At 41.1% G+C, this 23762-nt stretch overlaps 1 protein-coding gene across 4 annotated transcripts in view; it reads right to left on the bottom strand.

Moving 5' to 3' along the window:
* The window catches only part of MAP3K15 (mitogen-activated protein kinase kinase kinase 15), an 84117-nt gene extending 62933 nt beyond the window's left edge, over window positions 1-21184 (bottom strand). For 2 of the 4 annotated variants that reach the window (XM_088051913.1, XM_005516849.2), the window contains exon 1: window positions 20869-21184. In XM_088051913.1, the coding sequence (XP_087908039.1) occupies window positions 20869-21184 (316 nt within the window). Of the gene's footprint in view, window positions 1-12210; window positions 12263-19477; window positions 19531-20123; window positions 20156-20868 lie in introns of those variants that run through there. The other 2 variants (XM_088051914.1, XM_088051915.1) reach the window with 2 other exon arrangements.
* Between the last annotated feature and the right edge of the window lie 2578 nt (window positions 21185-23762).

The following is a 23762-nucleotide window of genomic DNA, read 5'->3' as shown; positions in this document are numbered from 1 at the left end:
TTAATCATGGCATCTTGTAAAAATCTGCTTACTCTTCTCAGAAAAAATATTGTTCCAATTACAATCTAAAGCACCAAATTAAACACAGATATTGCCTTAGAAGCTGAAAGACCCAGGAGACAAAAATAAAGCTCTTTTTTTAAATTTAGGATTTTTAAGTATTTCAATTCAACCTTTTCAAGTTTTTGCAACGTTATAGCGTGAACTTTGCTAACATCACTGGTTTGCTATAGGGACAGAATTGGTAATAAAAATAAAAAAAAAACTAATCAGTAATGAATTGTCCCGCAATATAGATTTGTATATGTTAGAATCACATTAAACAGCATTTTAAAAACAACTTCATGTATTGCAATCGACACTTCTCGTAGATTAAAACCAAGTGCTCCACTTCTTTATAAACACTAAAATTAAAATTAACTGTAATAATTCATAAATTGCTTACAAAGCACTCTGAGAATTTTTTTATAAGCTGCAATCAACTTTTGCAAAAGAGTCCTGGAGTGGCTGGAGCCTTGACTACAAATTCCAGCCTACTGCCTACTTCAGAAAAGGAAACAGAAGCATGCACACTGTATGCCTGAAACTTCTTGATGCACAGACGGCACTTCCTTTGGAAAGGGCTTACAGTTCACAGGCAAAAGGAAGTGATTCAAAGGACAGGAAAAATAAGAATTAAATTAGATATGAACCTCATATCAGTATGGGAAAAAAGATTTCTTTCTGTTCACATATAGTAAAAAAAGTGACATTATCAGGTTTTATTAATGACACCAACCAGAAATTGGAGAAATAAGAAAACTTTATTACTGGCCAAATAATTTTTAATTCACTATTTTAAAATTATTGTTATCTGGAAAAGATAACAGAGAGAATTCCAGTTCTAGAACATTGTCCATATACACACTCTGACTATAAAATGAAGCAAAATCTAAACTTAGTCATATCCTGCTTTTCACAGCTCTAATGGATCTTTTTAGGAATTCTTAAAACCTGGGCATCAAGTGGCAAAAATTCTGAAAGGTACTTTCCCATGGTTTCTCTGGTTGCTCAGGAAAACAAAAGAACTGTTGTGGTTACCACTGAGTGGTAATTTCAGACTTGTGCTGTTTTATAAAAACAGAGCAACACCTCTAATCTTTGCTCTCGGACTGAGCTTCTCATTTGCTTTTGACTTAGTTGTGGCATTACATCTGCAACAGGTTTTATGTTATAAAGTGATTCACCAGAGAGAAAGGACACCACACCCCAAAATGTGTCACTTCTCCTCCCACCAAGCAAAATGGAAGGCAACATCATAGTGCATAGCAATTATAAACGCCAGCCTTCTTAGAACGACAAACACAGGGGGCAAAGTCAGACCTTTCTTTTGTATTTCCTCCTTTCTGTGTGTCAAATCTTGCTCTGGAAACCAGCTTCACATCCTTCCCCATGAAAGTGCTCTGCTCAGTGAATGTGAATGCAGCAAGTACTGAAGACGAACTATGTATTAGCTGAGCAGCAGCAGCATTCTTGACTAAGGAAAGTTTGCTGTTAAATAACTTTCCTGAAAGGACCAGGCAAATCCTGAGCTCTGCTATAAGTAGGAAACCAAAAATTTTCAAGATGAGCCTTCCCACCACCCAGAAGCATTACTAACTGTAGCAATTCAAATGATTGCTTTGCTCCACTCACACAACACATCAACACTGGCACTGTCCCACCTCCAGAGACAATTCTGGGAACAGATGTGTTAAGCAAAGTGGGCCAGCTGGTCTTTGTGTGGAAAGTAGACACATCCATGTAAAGGAGGAGGAAGAGGAGGAGGAGGAACAGCTGACAACCGAATGTTTCTAACCATAGCATTTGGGTGATGTTACAAAGTCCTTTCATGTGGCCCAGCAAGGCAGCTCCTCCTTCCTACACGCATGAAAAATTTGGAACACTAAAACCGAATCCTCTCAGCTCCTGGGGTAAAGAGCCGAAATAATGCAGGTTTTAAACTACCAGAATGGTTAAAACTTACTAAGAAAAGTTGTAGTGCTTACAGTCTGATTACAGTCTGAAAATGGAGGTAAGAAAGCAGTAACATTTATTTTTCATGTATAGATAACAGAAGTGCCTTATAAAGCTTCCAGTGAAAGCCCTGGGAGCACCCCCAGTGGCCTGAAATGGCACAGGAATGAGCACTTTTTGGACTGCCAAGCTGCAGGTGATGAAATGTGAAGTGCAAAGAAGCAGACAACAAAATAATCCAGCGTATCACAAACAGAGGCACATGTAGCTGGAGTGAAACTCGTGATGAATGCAGCCAGCACAGCACCATGTACACAGAGCCTGACAGTATTTTAATGTAGGTAAAGAATGCAAAACATGTATTTGTTTTAAATATTTTGTTGAGTCATAACTAGAGACAAACTTCTTGCTCTTGAGATCAGTTCTCACCTGTAATCTTTTATCCTTTTAATTTCAAATACTAGCTTTGGCAACATTTGGAAGTTTTAGTCTTAGGCTATCTTAGTATCTTGCAATGCATGATATTATAACATTCCCTGGCAATTCCTATCCAGCAAAATCAGCCCTCAGAGGATACTGTGAAAATCAGACAACCATTCAAAACAACAGAACAGACAAGACTGAGGGGCCAAAGCTCATCTCTGGCTTTTGTAATTCTGTACAAAACCCCCCTTTCATACAAACACCTCCAGAACAGGGTTACATGAAGACCTGAACATTACAGCCAGTAATCATTTTAGTGCTGTGGTGTTACTTTACAGATACTGCATCTTTCATCTGTCCTCTGGTACATGGAACACACACTAAAAATAGAATCAGAACATATTTTTCATGCTTCAGTGGCATTTATTGCAACTCAGGAGAAACCAGTATCTAAAACAACTCATTTTTCTATACCACAACAAAGTTTTTGTGCCATATTTATAATTAATACATATTCCTTAGTATCTAAATATCTGTTCCAAAAATTACATCACCCAAGAAACTGCACTTTAGCTGAAAGGAACAGAACAAATTACAGCAGGTGAGCAACACTGCTGGTTCTAGGAATTGATCTGTAACCCGAGTTCCCATTTATTTTTATGTTTTAGGGCTTTCTTATTCATTAGATATGTCATCTGAAGCTTTCTAATTCTTTGCCCTGAAATTTCATATTAGGAATTATTTTATTAAATGAAAGCAAGGACTCTTCCAAAAACCTTTGACAGCAAAAGCTTTAAGAAACATTTTAGATACTTATTAAATACAAATAAAACTAAGCTTCACACAAGGCAATTCTATTGATCTAGAAAAGCCAAAATTGTGCTAAGAGCATGCCTATGCTTATTATTTTTTAAACTGATCTTCAGGGAGAGTCCTTCAGACTCTGCCAAATCAGAATATAACCAGCACCCATAAGAACTGGCACGGGAAGAAAAGTAATGCAGTTAATGTAATGCAGAGGGCATCCAAGCTCAGAATGTGTTTTTAATACTTTTGCACAAATACGAAGAGAAGAAATACTGTATGATTGGAAACACATGAAAATAACCTCTCTCAGAAGACAGCATAATTTCTGAATTTTTTGTTCTTTGTTTTTTTTACAGTTGGTAGTTTAGGGAAAGAAGGAAACAAAGAAATAATCCTCAAAGAACTCTTCTTAAAATATTGAATGGCAGAAATTAGGAATAATTCACTGTAAGCAGTGCATGCCTGGGCTTAGAAATTGCTCAATATCTTTCATGACAAAGCTTTCCTTTCAGTCCTTTTTACCTTTGCCAAGTCTTTGCTTCAGGTTGTTGGGTTTTGTTAGTTTCTTTTTTCTATTTAAGAGATTTAATTACAACCAACTCAAGCCATTTTGAGACTGTATTGGAGAACTTATTTTTCTGGCCACTGTTAAACATCCTCTCATGCAAAATTAAGAAGACTTAACTGCTTTCAAGCAGCAAACCAGAAATTTGTCAGATGTGTGAGGTTATCTGAAAGTAACTCTCCTTAGCCTCATGAACTGCTGCCCGTTCCAAAGCGAAGTTATTGGCAGTGAGCTGGTCAGAGCCACAAGGGAGATGCTTGGTCTCAGATGAGCCTGTCCTCACTGCCTTCACTGCCAACACAGAGAGGGGAAAAGCACTTTAAAGCCCCATTCCTCTGAGCTGTTAGAAGCCTTCTTTGGGAGATGAACTGCAGCCCAGAATCACCTGTTTCTCTCTACTACCTAGGAGGGGAGTCCAAGCAACTACAGACGTCCACACTTGTTACAGTGCGTGCCGCAACGAGATCCCAGAGAGTGACCTGTGTCTCTGAGCCCAGAGCACACCACAGAAAATGCATTTATTTATTGTGATTATTTATGATTTGAGACGAAGGGATGTGCTCCAGTTTGGCAATCCAACAACTGGTTTATTGAACACAGCCTCAAATAGGTGCAGGGACAAGAACCAAGGATTGGGCTTGGGGCACGGGGTTAAATCAGGGGCAAAAGGGGCAGATCTGAGGGTCAAGGTTCAATGGGGACAAGGGAAAGTGGTGCAAGGGAGTGGATAAGGGTTGGGAGAACCAAGGGGATAACAGGGGTGGAACAATGTGGAAAAACAGAGCCAATGGGAGTTAAGGGAAGGAAGAACATTCTAGGAAGGGTACATGAATGGTAAACAGGGGCTGAACAAGGGTGACATCAATCCCCACACACACCAGAACCCAAAAGACACCAACATGTGGCTGCAAAAGGCCCATGGGAGGGAGGCCTTTTCTTACTCTATTCTGAGGGGTGTCTCTCCCCTTCTGCCTCTGCCTCTTCAGGGTTGAGGCATTTTGGTAACAGGCTCCACACACACTGAAGGTGTTCAGTGCCACAACGCCCCTGCCACAGAGCCTCACAACTCTTCTTTGAAGAATTTCATTAACCATTAAGGCATTTCAGTCAAGAATAATATAATCTCAGCAGATGTTTGTTTTCCTGGACATGTTCCCACCAGTTAACCAACAAAATGGCCAACAGAGAAGGACTGTAGATCTTTCTCATCAGTACTTTACTCACATTCTCTCCAACTGTGAGAAAAGAAGCACTGTCACAATTCAAACCCTCACCTAAGATTTCCAGGAGTCTCTCAAACACTTAACTCTTGCTTGAGTTTTCCATAAGTTGGGAGTTCGTTTGTGAGTCCCAGTTTACAATGTTGTTTGTTTTGGCACTCAGTATTATACAGCTGTGGGGATGACTGTTCTTTAAGAGGTGTTTTTGCATGCACTGTCTCAGCCCAGGGTCTTTTCTCTTACTCATACAACCTGACTGTTCAATTACACTGAAGCATTGACTATAACCTCCCAGGCTATGGGTGATGTTTATACATGAGTTAAATTTTCAGCAAAAATACCTTCAAGCCAAATTTAAGCATTACATTTCCCTGCAAGACAAAGTGATTAATATAAAAGCTAGTAATAGACTTTACCTTATATTTTATTTAAATTTTTTTTTTCCTTTCATACCATAGCTTATGAGGTCCCAAGAACAACACAATGTCACGTCTGAGGGAGTAAACTCACAGTAGTGTGAGTGGTCAAAGTCAAAAAGACAATGTCCACACACACAGTCACTGGAAATTCATACAGCACAGACCCCTTTACACAGCCTCCCTTCAGGAAGGACTGTAAAAATCTACCCATTCTGGGACCACAGTCACAGATCTCCATATCAGATGGATCCTGCCAAGATCTATACACTGGTAATAAATTAATTACAAAAGGTGTGACATGCACAAGAGATCAATATTTATACCCTTCCTGTTAAAGCTCCCAGGTTAGGAACTGAGAGAGATCTCATTGCTTGCATCTTAGCCTTTTCAGTGGTTTTGTGGCTCGGGCAAATGAATGTTTATGGCTGCCTGCAACTCCTACCTCTTTCACATGATCCACTGTCTCCGAGTCTCTCTCTCATCATCCTGCTCTCCCCTTATCCCTTAACCTATATTTAACTTGGCAATTTCTGGCTAACTCAGTGCTACCACAGTAGCAGACAGAAATTCTGTCACTGCAGCTAATCAGTCCTGTGAGTGGTATCAGCTACCAGCTTCACACTATCATCTGGGGAAAGCACTTCAAGAAACTGTTAAACTTAACAGCAATTGAAAGAAATAAAGGTTAAAAACTTAATTTCAGGAAAACTAATTTTTTCCATATCATATAACAAAAGACATTTGCATCTGTAACTAAAAAATCCAATTCTGTAAGTAGTAAAAACAACTCTAGGCTGAGATGGTACACACCTCTTATAATCACCTGCACTGAATTATAATCATATTTCATGAGTGCCAAAACAAAGTACTTACATTTAAAATTATTATTATTTAAACCTTGTAAACACACACCCATCAGATGTAAAATGGGAAAAAAGAGACAAAGCAATTGGCTGTTTCAGGTTGACATCAATCGCTTGACCATGTACAGTGTAAAACCAAAAACTATTAATCACTACAAGTTTCAGGATAAACAATCCTTCCTTTATATATACTGTGAAATACTCTAACACAGACTGATAAATAGGTAGTGATACTGGCTACCTAACCATTGTTAAAATACACTGAAAAATCTTAACATTCTAATAAACTTTTTTAAGCACAGCTGTGCTGGTTTTGGCTGAGATAGAGTAAATTTTCTCTTTTTTTTTTTTATTGACATTTTAAACACTATGGTCTGGTTCAAAGCAAGCAGGGGTGCAGATTTTAATAGATACACCTTCACATGGTTACAACTACGATTTGAGTTGCATGTCATAAAAATTCTTATAGTAGGAACCACTGGAGGAGAAGCCTTACAAGAAGCAGTGCATGTGCAGCAGTAATCCAACCTGAGCTAGTCTTGGTGCCAAATGACACAACACAAGCAGCTTTTGCCTTACATTAAACTGTCCTTTTCTCAACCCAGAAAGTGTTTCACTTCTACTCTTCCAGTTCTCTCTCCAACCCTGCTGGAGAGGGAGGGAGTGAGTGAGTGTGTGGTGTTCATCTGCCTGCTGGGATTACCCCATGAGAACAGCTCACAGCAGACCAGTGACTGTGGGGTATGTGGGCAGTTCCCATCAGCCTCTGGCTGCTGAGTTAAGCAATGACACCATGACAACAGAGCCTGACAACATTGCAGGAATAAAAAGGGCATTATCATGGCTTAAGCAACTGAATGCTTGTCTGCAAAACTGAATTCCATACCTGCTTCTTCCTACCCCACAGCTGCTGTGTGATGCTAGCCTAGTCACATAAACTGGGATTTCAGAGATGGGCTTGTTATGCAGTTACTAAGATTCTGAGTTTCAGAAGGAAAAAAATACCCCACTGAAACACAAACAGTGACTTTGAAAAACAGAGCCCTCATTTTAAAGGTCCTTTGTAATAAACTAAATGCCTTCAGGGAGAAGAAAATTCCTAATATTTTACCTAAGAGACTCACTTCTATCATCCTATTGTACTCTGTTATGAGTTAGAACTTGAATACTCTCTAATTCAGCATCTGCAGTCTTCCATCTGCAAAATAGCTAAGTATCTACAGAACAATTAGTATGCCTGATTCTTACCTCAACAAGACAGGTATTTCCATTTTTCATTCAACCTTTATACCCAAATGAATAGTAAAAAAGCAGCATTTTAAACTTTTCAAAGAGTATTTAAATAATCCACATGTCTCCTTTTTTTTATTCACAGATGTTAAGACAAATGAAGATTCCAAAAGTGACTCATTTTTTGCTTTAAATCTATGTATCCAGACCACTTGAAAAAACCTTCACATCATACATACTTTTCACTATGCCGAGTCATTACCACTGTTCCCTAAATTTTTTCTGCGAGTCAAAGAACTACTAATTCTTTAGGATATTTTTCTTCCCTATTTAGTATCAGAGAAGAACAGAAACAGCAGAGTAAATTAAAAGCAGGTGGTTCACACTTGCCTGCTACACTAGCAGTGTGCCAAGGCTCACACAAGACCATTTCCACTGCAGTGCACTGGAGTGGAGCCAGCCTGTTCAGAGCACGCAGAAAAAACACCCCAAGCCTGAACCTAATTAGAAGCTTGCTTGTAATTGGAGGGTGGGGGAGGGGAGGTGGAATGAGAAAGGTGAACTTTATTTAACTTTTTCTGTACTTCCTACACTGGGTCATCAAAGGCAATCAAAGGGAATGAAGTACAGACAAAATAAAGGTTACACAACTTGATAACCTGGCCTAAGTGAAATTAAAAAGAGTATGAAAATTCAACAAGGAACGTTGTCCCTTTCTCCCCAGCTGCAGGCAAATAGATTTTTAGGCCAAGGAGGTTAGATAAGCTTCAACCTTTCAGACATTTATCCAAACTAAACTATTTGAGAATCACCCATCATTTAATGTTGAATACCTTGGCTGGGGAACATAAAAAACCTGCTAAATCTGCACATCTCCCACAGGTCACACACTGGCCAACAACATATATAAAAAATTAGAGTAGTAAAATTATGCTGATCTTTATCTTCTTACCAAAAAAAATATAATACAAAGAAAAGTAATCAAAATACAAGGAACTAAAATAGAAAAAATATTTCAGTATACTAAAGCTCATAAACTAAGTTATAACTTAGTTAACTGGGTTTAACTAAGTTAAACTGGGTTAAACTAAGACCTTTGTTCCTTTATTTGTTTAAAAATACAGCATACAAAAAAGTATGACTTTCTTAATATGAATATCTTATTTTTTCCCAAATGTGTTTCTTAAAAACAAATACCAAGAGACATCTCCATCATTAGCATTGGGAATTTTTATGTGCCAAACTGGGGTATCCCACCTCATAACTATATTATAGATTTCCCCTTTATATTGATGGACTCCCCTTTATATTGATGGACTCACATAAAGCACAGTAAGTTACGCACAAAAAAAAATTTTAATTGAGGAAAGGCATTATTATTAAAGTGCAAATGCAGATAAAGTTTACATAAAGCCAGGGCATCATCTGCAAGCCAAGAGACTTGCACTCACATACAGATAGGGAGTCCTTGATACAATATTCCAGATGCTGGGCAGATGTGGATTCTCTCTGTTATTTTTATCATTCCTGTAAACAGTACAAGCTTTATGTGCCAGTCTAAAAGACTGCATGTGCTACTGAAAAAATCCTTATGTACCACTCAATGCTGTAATTTTAAAAATGGGCAACTTCCATTAAAAAATGAGAAAAATCTATTTCAAGACTCTATGTAGAGATCAATAAAATCTAGAATTTTAGTAGAAGCTGGTCTTTCTAGAGTCATAGCCATTATCTACTTAGTCTTTAACTATCCTATGAATACAGCACACTTCCAGCATGTACACAGAGAAGATTAAGCATGAACACAGACTGTTATCGCAGGGGAACCTATTCCCTAAGATCTCTATAGTCAGAGGAATATTAGTACTTCCAAATGGTGATTCAGACAAAATGAATCACATGAAACTGTGATTTTACAGCAAACCTCTAAACATGGTCTCCAGCATTTAGCAGGACGCATCACCTCAAAATCATGGAATGGTTTAGGCTGGAAAGAACCTTAAAGATCATCTAGTTTCAACCCCTCTGACATGTGCAGAGACACCTTCCACTAGTCCAGCTTCCTCTGGGCCCCATCCAACCTGGCCCTGAACACTTCCAGGGATGGACACCCACAGCTTCTCTGGGCAGCTTACACCAATGTCTCACCACCCTCACAATTTCTTACTTACAGCAAATCTGAACCTGCCCTGGTTTAGTTTAAAGCTATTCCCTCTTGTCCTATTAACAAACCTTTGTAAAAGCTCCCTCTCCAGCTCTCTTTAGGTACTACAAGGTGCTATAAGGTCTCCCCAGAGCCTTCTCTTCTCCAAGGTAAACAGCCCCACCTCAGCTCTCTCAGTCTGTCTTCATGGGAGAGGTGTTCCAGCCCTCTGATCATCTTCACAGCCTCCTCTGAGCTCGCTTCAACAGGTCCACATCCCTCCTATGTTGGGGTCCCCAGAGCTGCAGGTGGGGTCTCATCATAGCAGAGGGAGAGAATCCTCTCCCTGCTTTGGCACTGGATGCAGCCCAGGGTGCAGTTGGCTCTCTGGGGTGCTGGACCACCTCAAGTTTCTCATCCACCAACATCCCCAGGCTAATCTGCACCTTGGTAAGAGTATGCAAGGAAGTTTAGATTTAAGATGCTAAATTCTGAATATTCGTCTTTAAAATTGTCCAAAATACCCAAACTTATGGAAATTAACTTGTTATTCTTCTCAGAATTTGTATTATATCATCACAGAGGCACTACTGCAAAACTAGGAATTTGAAGAGGCATTAAAGGGTAAAAAAACAACCAAAAAATAATCAGGCATTCTTTTTTTGACTTGATCACAAGCCAGAAAGTCAAGGCAGTTTCTGGTTTTCCCAAAACAATATGAAGACTTACCTAGTTTTGTTATTATAATAAGGAAAAAGCTAAGTTTATCTGTTCTACAACTTAATTATCATGAAAACAAGAAATCCATCTCAATCATTTTCAGACTTCATTCTGATTTGAATACTTTCTCCAGCTGACAACAACCCATAACTTGTCAGTTATTGTAAGCCCCATAAACAGCAGAAGTAAAAACAAGCACAGTGCTTGGCTTTGAGCTTGGTAATCATCTTTTCAAACTGGGTTTAAAAAGACTGAAGCATACCAAACATCCATTGACAAAGAAAATATCTGAAACAAGTATCTCAGTTCCACAGAAGGCAGAGCTGATGCTGATAAAAGCTGACAGTTACTGTGTGAAGCGGGATTGTGCACACAGAAGCTCTGCTAAGTAAGGCAGCCCAGTACCAAAGGGTAACACCATTGTAAACATTAGCTTTTCTCCTGCTATCTACTAAGATTAGCACAACAGTGATGGCTGGTCTAGCACTGTTAGAAAGCAACACACAGACAGAATACAGCCTTGTACTGCTTTCATTTACCAGTTCCCAAGCCCAGTTTCACCTTGCCACTCTCCAGGCAAAGGCAAAACTAACAATGAGTGTCTCCCTCAACACACGAATTACCAGAAAGAAATTTCTTTCTTCACCTTCTGTGTGTGAAAGGCAGCAACACTAGAGTTAATGCAGCTGAATGAAATTATTACAGGCAGATAAATTTTTGCAATAGAAAAAACCTGCAGCTTTCCTGTGACTAAGGCAAAGACACTTGATTCAGCACAATTTCTTGTGGCTGATCTAGCTACTAAATAGTTGTAACAAATTTAAAGGGAAGGAGGGAGAAAGGACAGCAATCAAGTAGCAAATAATTCACTACCCCAAAAAATTAAAAAAAAAAAAGAATAAAAAAAAAAAAAGAAAAAGGTACTTTAAAAAAGAAAATAAACCTGTTATTTTCCCCACAGCCAGTTTCATAAAACCAGCCACTGGTTTTGACTTGCCTGGAGGCAACAAAGTACCACTATTCATGGAAAGCACTGCCAGCATCAGTAGGAAACAGAAGAATTTTAGAGAAGGCTCATTATTATGCTGTTTTTCATGGAAGTTTGTTTGTTTTCCAGAACTAATGCATTTTTGGCATACATTTCAAAAGCTTTAGAAACCATGTGATAAACACTTATCATGTGATAAACACTCTTCAAATTGTTGAGAGGTCCTCAGCCACCCGTGGTTGAGCTACAGTTCTGTGCATGAAGGGTTGTTTTCCTGAACAGAAAAAAGCCCACAAAATGCAGAGAATCCAAACACACTTCTCTCCATAGCATGACACAAAATAAAAAAATATTGTACTGAAATAGGATTAAAAAAGTACTTCAAGATTATTCTCCTTGTGTCTTGCTTTAAAGAGATATTGAAGGCTTTTTAGACATAATTTAAACATAAAAGCAGTAAATACTAGAATAGACAAAGCTATATGTGCCCAAGTTCTGCTGTGATAAATTGGAGTACTTCCCTTACTGCTAGATTTAGCTGTACCATCCCACATCAGCAGAAGGCTAGGGATGTAGTCCTAACAGTGTCATTACTGTTTCATTACATTTCAGATTTCTGCCTGTCATGAGACCCCACTGCAAAGGAAGATTATGCTAACTAAGGCTGGGGTCATATACCTTCAATGTAATAAAAGCTGGCGTACACGTTTTAAAGTTGTGAATCCCACTGGGCTTTGCACCCCACGACAGAACAGTTGTTGAACTACTGACTAAGACAAAACTTTAAATGCTCCAAAGTATTACCAAAGAATATTTGAGAAGTTTCAATTCTACCACCTTGAACACCACAGCAGAATCATTGACCTCATCAGGCTGAGTACCGCGAAGGATAAAAAAAGCCTGGGTGGTTTCCCATGACACAGTGATACAGAACTTGTGTCAGAATTCATGTCTCCTCCTTGCAGACTACCATGATGCATTTTTTGCTCCTGGCACGTTTCTATAACTAGCCCACCCTCTCAGGAAAAGGTGAAGGTATTTGCAGTACTTCTGAAAGAAGACAGGTCAGGTGAAATTATAATGTGGGACACGTTTGACCCATTGGCTGCCCGTTGAATCCCCCAACCTCAGCTGAGACAGGATTATGCTGTTTATATCCAGCCTGTGCCAGGGCACAGGATAAAGCAACAGCTGCAAGCCCTCTCTTGGCTCAGCCTCAGGCTACCTTTAAACAGCAACATGGGTGCCTGAGGCTAAAGCAACTCACAGCCCTCCTGAAGTGCACAGCAACCAGAGCCTACTCTGTTCACAGATTTCACCTGCAAGTGGTAAACCACATGGAGGCCCCCCCCTATGAAAGACCCTACACCCATCTCAACTGCCAAATTTTAGCCACATAACGCCCTTGCAGCTGCTCCTCCACATGCATATTAGTAGCAGCATGCCCTGAGTATTTCCAGAACAGAGTTTTGCAGAGTTTGAATCTGAGGCTTGTGATGCTGACAAAAGATAGCTGGGTCAGTGCATGTGACTTCCACACACAGCCTCTCCCTTTCTGCAGTCCCTGATGGCAATGAGGCTTGTCCCAAGGATTGGAACACCAGGTGAGTATTGCAGGAGGAATTATCTGAATGCATAATTAATGCACTTCAGAGATGGGGGAGCCAAGATATTCAGGACTGACTTTGGTGCATGCAGGCTGGCATAAGGGTATAAAATGCTGGCAGAGACTGGGCCAGCTGGTCTCCTCGTGTTGCAAGCAGCTGCCAGGTGGAGCCCCCTTCCCAGCACAGAAGCCTGCAGCCTAAAGATGGGAAACATTGACTTATTGACAATGAGTGAAAAACATGAAGAGCTGGTCACATGTGGAGATAAAATCCAAAAGCAGTTACATAGGTGCTTTGTTGCTTTGGAATGGTGAACTCTTCAAGGCTAAAGACTGTTAACCTATACTTTTCTAGCCAAACCTGCTTATAAGCCTTTAGACATAAACTGTTGACCAAATCTGAGACTAAGTGGACCTAGCCACACCTAAACTTCTCTGAGTTTAGAAAGCAAGGGGGTCTCACTGAAGCTCATAACTGGAGAGATCATGACCCTATTGCACTATTACCTGTTTTAATAGATGATAGAGTTATTTACATACTGCATTACAGCAGTATTTAGACATTGGATAATATAAATCAAATAATATAAATCAAATAATAATCATGCACATAATCACTGTATCCCACTTCTTGTTCCTGGCCAAGAACCTTGACCACTCTGATGCAAGTCCATCTTGAGGAAACCAAAATATCTTGAATTCTCGACTAAGTTTTGCACAAGCCCTTACAAATCAGAAGAGCATTACCTCAAGGCAAAGCAGGAACATTAGTTACTTTTTAACTAGAATGCACAAGTGTAATTTAACAATTAGAAAGCAATGTATGGTAACACTGATAAAAGAAGAGCATGACTGCAGAACATAATATGAGCTACCACATATCTACCATAATTTATCTATTTTATGGGAGGATAGAAATTAAAGCAATGTAATTAACCCACATAAGCAAACACTACCTTTATTTTCCTTTAACCTAATTTTGTGACTTCAGATCTAAGAGAAACAATTCTTCAACCTATGAAGAGTATGCTACACACAGCCCAGCAAGACTGAGCAGTCATTGCAAAGGAGAAGAGTGGCTGGGAGTCACTGGAAGTCAACTTGAAATGCAGAAAGGCAGAACTGGAGATCTGCTTGCCAGCATCTCACAGTCAAACGGTACAGTAGATTCCTTCAGAGCAACTTAGGAACTTTATGAAAACTACAGTTGCATATAATTCTTAAAAAAAAACCAAAACTTTTAGAATTTGTGGACTGGTATGCATAGCCAGCACAGTTCTTTCCTCCTACCAGAGGAAAAAAAACTGTATCAGAACAATATGCATTGATATGAAGAATTCCAGAAAATGCTGCAAGTTTTATTTTAAGAAATTAATTAAACAATATTAAAAACAAACAGCCAAAACCCATTTTAACTGCAGTGTTTTCAAGGGCCATGTGACAATAATTTGTCTTCAGAACTAAGGAAATCCAATAGATGTAGTTGTGTTCCTGTCTTCAGAATAATCTTACATGTTCAAATTTTTGAAGTAATTTGTAATTATTGTAATGGGTGTAAAAGCTTCTAAGTCTATTTAGTGAGATTCAATAAGACTTAAAATCACACAGTGAAAAACATTACTTGTAGAGTAAGTTAAAACAGAAACACATCATATATGTTGTATTCAGAGAGATGATTCCTTGTTAGCTGGTTCAACACTCAGAAATCATCTCATGTGCTTCTGCTTACAAAACCCAGTCACACAGAGTCCACAGTCAAATTCTGAGAACCCTTCTCAAATTTAGTATTTAAGCCCAGGAAGAAAGAAAGATGAGAAAAGAAAACGGACAGCTGTAGGCTGGTGTCCTGGGTGACTTTACAATGCTTGTAGCCCTAGTTGTCTGTCCTGTTTATGCTGGATGTTAAGTTCTGCACCTTTAAGACTGGTCCTGAGAGCAAAGCTGGGGAGAAGAAGCGCGCAGTTTGTTGGCAGAAACTGCACTTGCTCCCCCACATTCTGTCTCATGGACTGTGTTGTCCTTTGCTTTCAGTTAGTTTTTCAGCTGAGGCAGAGAAGTTCCCTGGACTGTGGCTTTTTTTTTTTTTTTTTTTAGGAACTGATTGGCCTGCTCTGGACTGAAACCCCTGAAACCCCTGACAAACCTGGGAGCTCCCACCTGGGGCCCACTGGGACCTGGGCTCGGCACTTTCCAGCGCTGAAGGGACTGAGCGAGCTCAGCTACACCCCACGACAAGGACTTTCTGAATTTGCCATCTCTTCAGAACAGTGAGAGGTTTTATTGTTCAGTATTAATAATGTTTTTATGCTTGTGAATACTTTGCTTGTTAAAGAAACATTTTTTTTCCACTTTTCTCCAAGGAAATCTTTTCCTGAACCAGTAGAGGGTGGGGCCACTTGAATCTGCTTTCTAGAGGGACCCCTTTGGAAGTTTCCTCTAAATTTGCCCTAAAGCAGGACTGCTGGGTTGTTATATGATTTTTTTGGGGCTTTCTTATGGAAGAAAATATCATGCAGAGGAAACATGAAAAAAAATCTGCATTCTTTTTAATTTTTCATTTATCCAAAATTCATGGCACAGAAATGAGTCACTTCACATAGATAGTACATGCATTTATTCATAATCTCACCTTGGAACAATGGAAGAAGTCCAATTTTGCAGGCTAGCATCAGATTTTTAGAAATGCAAACAACTTCATTCAAAGCTTCATTAAAAGGTAGGACTTGTACTGGGTTTGGATTGTTGGTATGTTTTTCCATATGGCCCATCACAGCTAAAAAGAGATGTTCCAAAAGGAGAAGTAATAAAACAATCTCTCTCCATCAGAGAGAGATTCTCCTTTGAATACAGCTCTCATCTTGCATTTGGCCCATAGCAATACACCACAGAAAAGTTAATGAATTCCATCTAACCTACTTATGGTTATTTATTTGCAGGTTTCTAAGCCTGCTCAGCTGACATTAAAAGAGCTACTTCACAGAACATATGCAAGATGAATTTCAGGTTACACACAGGAAAAGCAGAAGAGTTGACTCAAAGCCATTTTTCAGACCTAACAGACTTGGGATTGACTGCAATGGACAAGGGGCAATGTTTTTTAACTGAAAAAGGGCAGGTTTAAGTTGGAGGTTACAGAGAAATTATTTTCTTGGAGGGTTGTGAGGCACTGGAATAGGTTGTCCAGAGAGATTGTGGATACTCCACCCCTAAGGTGTTCAGAACAAGGCTGGACAGGACCTTGAGCAACCTGGTTTAGTGGAAGGTGTCTCTACCTATGTCAGAGGGGTTTATCTTTAAGGTCCCTGCCAACCTAAACTGTTTTGTGACAGTAACATACAGACCTCATGGATTGTATCAGGCTTGTTACTGTCATTTAACACCAGCCTCACACACTTGGATATAAAAGGACTACAACACTGGTATAATAAATTCAGGGTTTTGTTATCAGAATATTTTGTTTGATGTCACAATGCAGAGCTTTGCTGGAGACACCTGAAGTCATTCTAGATGTGTAGCACCACACAGAGATAAAAGATCAGGTCCCAACAGCTCTGCCCAGCCTCTCATCCACCACTTTCCTTTTCTGAGGATGGTTGGTTTGCTTCTCTTTGTACTTCTGTATTCTCTGGTATATATATCTCTAGAGATTTAAAGCAAATACACCCCTATCCACTGAGTGATATGCACGGGGAAAGAAAGGAAAGATTTCAAGTATTCCTCAGAAAAACAACAAACCTGCCTGCTGAAGTAAACATCAGAGCACTAACCCTTAACTCCACTACTGCTCACTGTCACACCCAGGGGCAAAGATAAACTGCAGCAGGAAGGTATGATGAAGTTTCTCTAAGAAGTTATTGCCCTCAGCTGTCATTCCTGTCAGAGACTGCATTCCCTGTGACAGAATCAGCAAGGGAAGCTGTGCCCCCAGCTAAGCTACAGCGGTTACCACGCTGTATATTATCCTAAACCAGAGACAAGTGTTTACTGCACCTGGTACACTCAGCCTTCAGGCTGAAGAAGCTGAAGCATCCCTGCCAATTCTGAGGTGGGGACACTGGCCTTCTGAGGGCAGAGGATTTCAGGGCAGGTAACTGGAGGACAGGCAACAATGATTCTCTCAGCAGGTGCCTGAAAATTAGGTTCCAGCAAATATATTTCCTCCTTCCCCTTTCACAGCATAACATGAAGAAAAAGAGTTTCAGGGACAAAAAATTAGAGTTAAGAGTGGTTCATCTATGGTACAGAAGTAAGGAGGACCCATGTTTCAGTCTCTGTTTGAGCTCACTCCCAAGTCTTGGCTCTAGATGAAAAGAAGTCTGCAGATACAGGTATCTGACCATGCATTTTGGGGCTGCCTTATCACACATGATATTGATTAGAGAAGTTAGTATGTAGCAAAACAGAACAGGGTTCAAAATATTCCCCTATATTCACAAATTATCTGAAAGTTTCCTGGATTGCCAGAGGAATACTCATTTACCTCATTTAGCATTTAGCTCTATTTCTCAGTACACCACTCTCTCTCTCTAGCTTGTCTTCCTTTCAGCTGATTTTCATCCTGCTGACTGTATAATTTCTAAATGCTGTGATCAAATGGTCAAACAAATATTCCAAGCCTCAAAACATATTGCTGCACTCTCACAAGGGAAAAGTATGATCAGCTACAGAGACAGGATTTCATAAACCAAAATGGGAACACCCAAAACCTGTATAACCGTATTTTGTACACTCCACTTAAAGCTGTAGCCAAACCCTATTGCCTGGCACTCCAGGCACTAAGATCTGATAAAGATTTGAGTAGACATGGAAAAGCTACATTTTTTTCTATCTAACATCACCCTTCCAGAGGTACAGGTCAGACATTTGACTCTGACATCATGTTTGCTTTCTTAGTAGATTCAGAACAGAAAGATCCTTTGCAGCTATGAATCATTCTACCTGTAACATCACTATAGCCAAGTCACACTCACCTTTTCACTGTGTCTCTCAAGCTGTTTATGAATGCACTATAGTGCCTATAGTTTGATTTTCTTCATGGGATAATTCTGAAGAACTCTAAAAATTCTTAGTTAGCTCCTAGGCTCACTGTTCCTAGGGAAAATTGCTTTTATTTTCTGCAAAAAAGCTTCACACTACTGCCCTGTGCTCAGTTTTAGTCAAAAATATTACCTTTCTTCCCAGAGACACAGTCAGTGTATGCAAGCATCCTTATTGCTCCTCTGTTAGGTAGATATCATTGCCCATTTTTGAAAAACATAAATTGCTTTGCCGACAGCTTGTTTCTAGCACACACTGAGCAAAGAAATCTTATTTTTCTTTTACCAAGTTCTTATTTCACAACTTGTAAGTTTGCTCTCACGAGTCTTGTAGTTCTCATTTAGCAAAGCAAAACCTTAGAAAGCTGGGTGATTTATTAAGATCAAGGTCATCCTGCATTACCTGCAGGTCTGCAATATCTAACTAAAGGCATAAGTCATACATCCATTCACAAGAAGATTCCAAGTGATGGGAAGTCAGTAATGACTACACTCAAGGAAAAACACACATATACTGTGATTGTGGAATTTAAGTGGGTTTGCAGCACTTTGGTTTTACCAAAAAAAAAACATCTACCAGAAAAACTGCCTGCAGACAGGAAAGAGGTTTCTGTTGATGTTTTTCATTGCACTCTGTCCTTAAATTTTGCTGATTTTGTCACAAAAGGTACTTATAGATGTATACTAACTAAGGTAAATAAACTTGCTTTGGAGGGGGTTGTCTAAATGCTGAGCAAAGGCTACAATTTCAGGCATGATCCAGGAAAAAGGCTAATGGATAACATTTTTAACAAAGAGCCATCAATACTACTCACAGTGAGATGGTCTTTTGGTCTTTGCTACTCAGTCATTAGACATTAGTAGATGGTTAAGGCTGCACTAGTAAACCAAGAAAGAGCAACAGGAAAGCATCTCTTACAGACCCCACCACTTGCTACAAAGCAAGAGGAATTACTTTTTAAGGTTCTGCCCCTCAGCTACAGAAAGTAAATATACACTATAAGAGAAAGAAAGAAGTAAATATACACTGTAGGAGGTATCTTCAGTATGGGAAACACCTGCTTAATATTTTACCCAGGCAGCAATTAACCTTTACATTTTTTTTCTTTTTAAAGTAAACACACAGGAACTTCCTAACACAAAGTTCATCATGAGCCATAGGAGGGTTCACATTAAAACTTTTTCTTAATGGTGGTGCTCTTAAGAACTGAATAGATGCCAGCAATCCCAGGCATACATTACATAAACTAAGAAGTTGTCCCCATGGCTGATCTCAAATTGTTGCTACTGGAAAGAAATCCACAAATAGTCTATTTTTAACAGTCTCCTTTGGAACAATTCCAGATTACAGACTATTCAAATAGTTTTTAATTGAAAAAAAAAACATATAAGAGTGTTGAAGGTGTATCCAGTAAAAAGGCACTTTGCAATACCACCAAGTGTTATTAATTGATAAAATTACCTTGGTCCGATAAGATGACTTGAATCAAAAGTCTGCAAATTTAGGGCACATTCCTAGAGAAGAGGTATTCACTTCAGAATGCAGTAATTTAATAACCCCTTTAAAATAGCTGTTTCAGACTCTCAGTACAATGCACAGCAGGTGTGTGTCTAGTACATTAATAGCACTATTAGTAGAAATGAAGGAATAATTTTGTCTTGATGAGTACATTACTATGCTTACCTTCAGAAGGGCTATAAAAGAAATTGCTAGGTTGTGTTTGTGTACTAAGACACACAAATAATATATTACATACTTGCCAACCCTGCTAGCAGAGACATAACAAAAACCCCTGACTGGGGAAAGAAACAGACAAAAAAGGATGTGAGATTCCTCAATATTTGGGTGATTTATTGGGATGAAATAGACTCAATCACATGAGAATTTAAAATAAGACTAAAGTTTTAGGAAATATCCTTTAACACATCTCATGAGCAAAACAAAGTTCTTGTGAAAGATGAACATCAACTTAAAGAGTACTTAAAGAGATTTAAAGAGTACTTTCCGTCTTTGGAATCTGTGAATTTCCAGCATTTCCTAATTCTGATTCATACAGATAGGAGAAAAAAAGTATGTCTGCATGCCACCAAAATGTCCACATACTCACCTTGATTAGTTTATAATACCTATTCGTTCAGAGGCTTCCAATGTACACTCAAAAAGCTCACAGTTCTCTGCCACAGTGCCAAGCCAGCCAGGTGTTTCTGAGTGGAGATAGGACAGCAGCTTTCTTTTGAACCATCAGACAGACACCTGTCACCAGCTGGAACTTGAATAGGGTGGGCAATACCTACAAATCTTCCTCAGGGCCCTTGTTCAGAGCAATACAGCATCACCTTGTTCACATACAAGCCAATTTTACCGTCCAGTCGGGAGTGAGAGTGGTGAACACGAAGCCTCTGGCCAAACCAGATTAGAGGCTGGCATGCATGTCTTTGTGTTGTATCTCACTCTAAGCTCCCCATCAGCCTGGGAGCTGGAAGAGGGTTCTTAGCAAACCACCCCGGGAGGAGCTCTGCTACTCCTTAAGAATCGGCTGGTAAGATCCACAGTCCTACCGGGGCAACGCACAGTGGCGACTCAAGGAGATGCTGTTAAGACCCTCAACTTTTTTCTCTCACCAACTCACAAATGCTCCCTGTACTGGACGCATTACACGAGGATCCCTTCATACCCACCTCCCTGTGCCCACACCCCTAGCCAAGAGCCCCGCTCCCCTCGTCTCCGGCACCATATTCACCGCGCGTACCCCGCCCAGCCGGCAGTGTCCCGGCACGACCCGGGAAGGCGGCTCGGGGCAGGCTGGAGCCCGAGCCCCCGCCCCGCGTCCCGCCTCAGCCCAGCCCGCTCACCCGCGTCGTAGAAGGCGTCCAGCACCGCCGTCTCTCCGAAGTCCAGCTCGCCGAAGTTGACGGTGCTGAGCTGGGCTCCCTCGGCCTCGCAGGCCCGCTGTAGGCACTGCCGCGCCCCGGCCTCGGGGCTCCGCGCCCCGGCGCCCGCCTTGGGCGGGTCGTTCAGCACGTACACGGCCCGCAGGCAGCGCGGCCGCGGGGCTGCCGGGCCCCCCTCCGCCGCCTCCGCCTCCGCCGGGCCGCCGGCCGCCAGCTCCGGCTCCGCGCCGGGGGGCGCCGGCTCCGCGGCCGCGCTGCCGCCCGCGGGGCTCTCCATAGCGGCGTCGAAGGATGAGGGGAGCGGGGGGCTGCCGGCAGGTGCTCAGGCGGGGTCGCGTCCCATCGCGGACAGCTGGGCAAACCCCCGGCGAGGCGGCTCCCTCCCTCCTCCTGCCGGCCCTTCTGCCCGCGCTTCTCTCCGTTCCTGGGCGGGTGGGCACGGAGACGGGACGAGGCGAGTTGAAGGCGGCCGGCACGGAGCGGGGCTCAGCACAGCTGGCCACCGCCCTCCCCGAACAAGACGGCCCGGGGAGCCCAGCGCGGAGTCCGGCTCCACCCCGCCGTGCCTTCCCGAGACAATGCGCCCGCTCCCGTCCGCGACCTCGGTAGCTCTGAGAGGGGGCGGCGCCGTCGGGGCGATCGCGCCCCGTTTATCACTTGCCCTGCCCGCCCCTCGCCGGCAGCAGCGCCTCCGCGCACCGCCCGCAGCCCCGCTGCCCGCCGAGCGAAGGCAGCTGTTGCCCGTTTGCCTTCCCCCTGCTCCATCGCATCTTCTCCCCTGCTGAGTCCCCTGTCCAGTTGTTTACACGACTTTGACCACATTTAGACTGTGTCAGAAGTTTGGGTAATAGTTCATCCTTAAATTCCCTCTCTTTTCTTAATAATCTCCCACGATCATCACCAAACCAGCTTCTAGTAACTGTGGCAATTACTTCTGGCTTCTTTATAAGAACAAAATTATTTTTTATTTTCTTACACATTTTTCTTATTAGCTACACTGGTGATGGCAGCCTGGGGTTTGGCACTGCTACTGGTCCAGGCACTGGTGCGTGTTCCTGGAAAACTTCGTATCTCAGCCTTGTACCCCAAAAAGTTACTGTCAAAAGTTATCCTATGGAGACCGCAACGAACTAGCAATCAAGAAAAGCACAGTCTGCCTGCAAATTTGTGTTTGAAGTAGTAAACCTATATGGAAAGCTTTTTCATTTTATTTTCCACTCACGGTGACATATGAGGTCTTAAACAAAGAGTGTCTTCACCTTTTGCTGCAGTGTGAAGTAAATGTGGCTGCCAGAGACAATGATTTTACCCCATGCTGTAATCATAGAGAACTGCTGATGTTGGAAAAGCCCTCTAAGGTCATTGAGTCTTTAACCCAGCACCACCATGTTTAGCACTAAACCATATCCCCAAGTGCCACACCCACAGGTGAACACCTCCAGGGATGGTGACTCAACCACTACCATGGGCAGCCTATTACAATGCCTCACCATCCTTCCAATGAAGTAATACAACAAATGCAACAATCAAAGGCTTACAGCATGGTGTTTTCCTCTCTAGGTGTCTGTCTGTGTGGGATTAAAATAAATTTACTTATAGAATATGAGAAATACATAGGCTTAAATTTAATTGTAACTTGCTTACAACTTAGCATGAATAGGCCCTGTACAAAACACTATACGTGAACTTGAAATGAGCTCCCCTTGTCAGCATGGCTGGCTCAGCAGGGAGGAAACATAGAAAGACCAGATACTTTCAGGTAAGGGCTGAGACCTTGGTACCCAGTAACACAAAAGAGGGTCCCAAGGCTGCACCAAGCCAGAAGGTGATCCATGTGGATCCCTGTGGACATCGATAAAGAATCCAATGAGGAGTTGGAAGATCCCAGACCATAAATTTCTATTGGATCAAGAGGCGCACATAGGGCGCGTGAAGATCTTGTGCACAGACTGTGAGGGTATGAAGGCATGGGGATTTCTTTATTCAGAGTCCCTGTCCAGGGCCACACAACTCAAGCTAAAATAAACCAAGGCTGCCTCAAACCCAGGATCTGACCTCTGTGACACCAGGGATTGTTAATAAGAATTGCAGTAGCCAGTATTTCTAAGAGACACTTCAACATGGGGATAGCATAGTGCTGTGCAGTATTCATGTTTGCTTAGTGGCTCATAAGGTTTTTCAACAGAATGTGGATAAATAATCTAACAAACCTATTTCTCATTTTGGAAAGTTTAGGGCAAATAAACCTTCAGACTTGGTCCACAGGTTATGGGTGTGTATGTGCTTTTTTGACAGAAGCACTAGAATAGGAGACTTTGGAGGAATGACATAGCCACTAGGTATTTCCCCCATTGCTGGCAGTTTTCCTCTTTAGGCAAGAGCAAGATATTGTATGACACACCAAGTCTATTAGCCTTGATCCAGTAATGCACCAATTACCTGATATAATAGGAGAAAAATCGAAGTCTGCATTTAGAAGATAGTCAGTGTGCACACTGAGCCATCCATCAATAAAAAGCACTAGCACATAAGTTTATGATCCTCCCCAATACCAATCCTACTTTGTACTTTCTGAATTATAAAAGTTTGGTTGAAGAGCTGTTATGAAAAACTGAAAAGTACAGTGCTGTCAAAGTTAAGGGATTGATTATTTGCACAGGAATAATCTCTTATTCGAGAACATTCTAAGGCTTTTAGCAATTAACATGCAAAAAAAAAACAAATTGCAATTCAATGTGTTTAGAACAATATATGCATGGTGTGGTGCTTTTTGTAATCTTGATAATTGTTTTAGTGTCAGCTTTCAACAAATAGGCTGGGATTGCTTAGTGCGATGCCACTGAGGCATAGTAAAT

This window comes from Pseudopodoces humilis, chromosome 2, assembly GCF_049639895.1.
Source record: "Pseudopodoces humilis isolate 2021_Gansu_Grassland_sample_001 chromosome 2, ASM4963989v1, whole genome shotgun sequence".
Lineage (NCBI taxonomy): Eukaryota > Metazoa > Chordata > Aves > Passeriformes > Paridae > Pseudopodoces > Pseudopodoces humilis.
The sequence above is the reverse complement of the archived record's forward strand: the minus strand, read 5'-3'. Positions and strand labels throughout refer to the sequence as shown.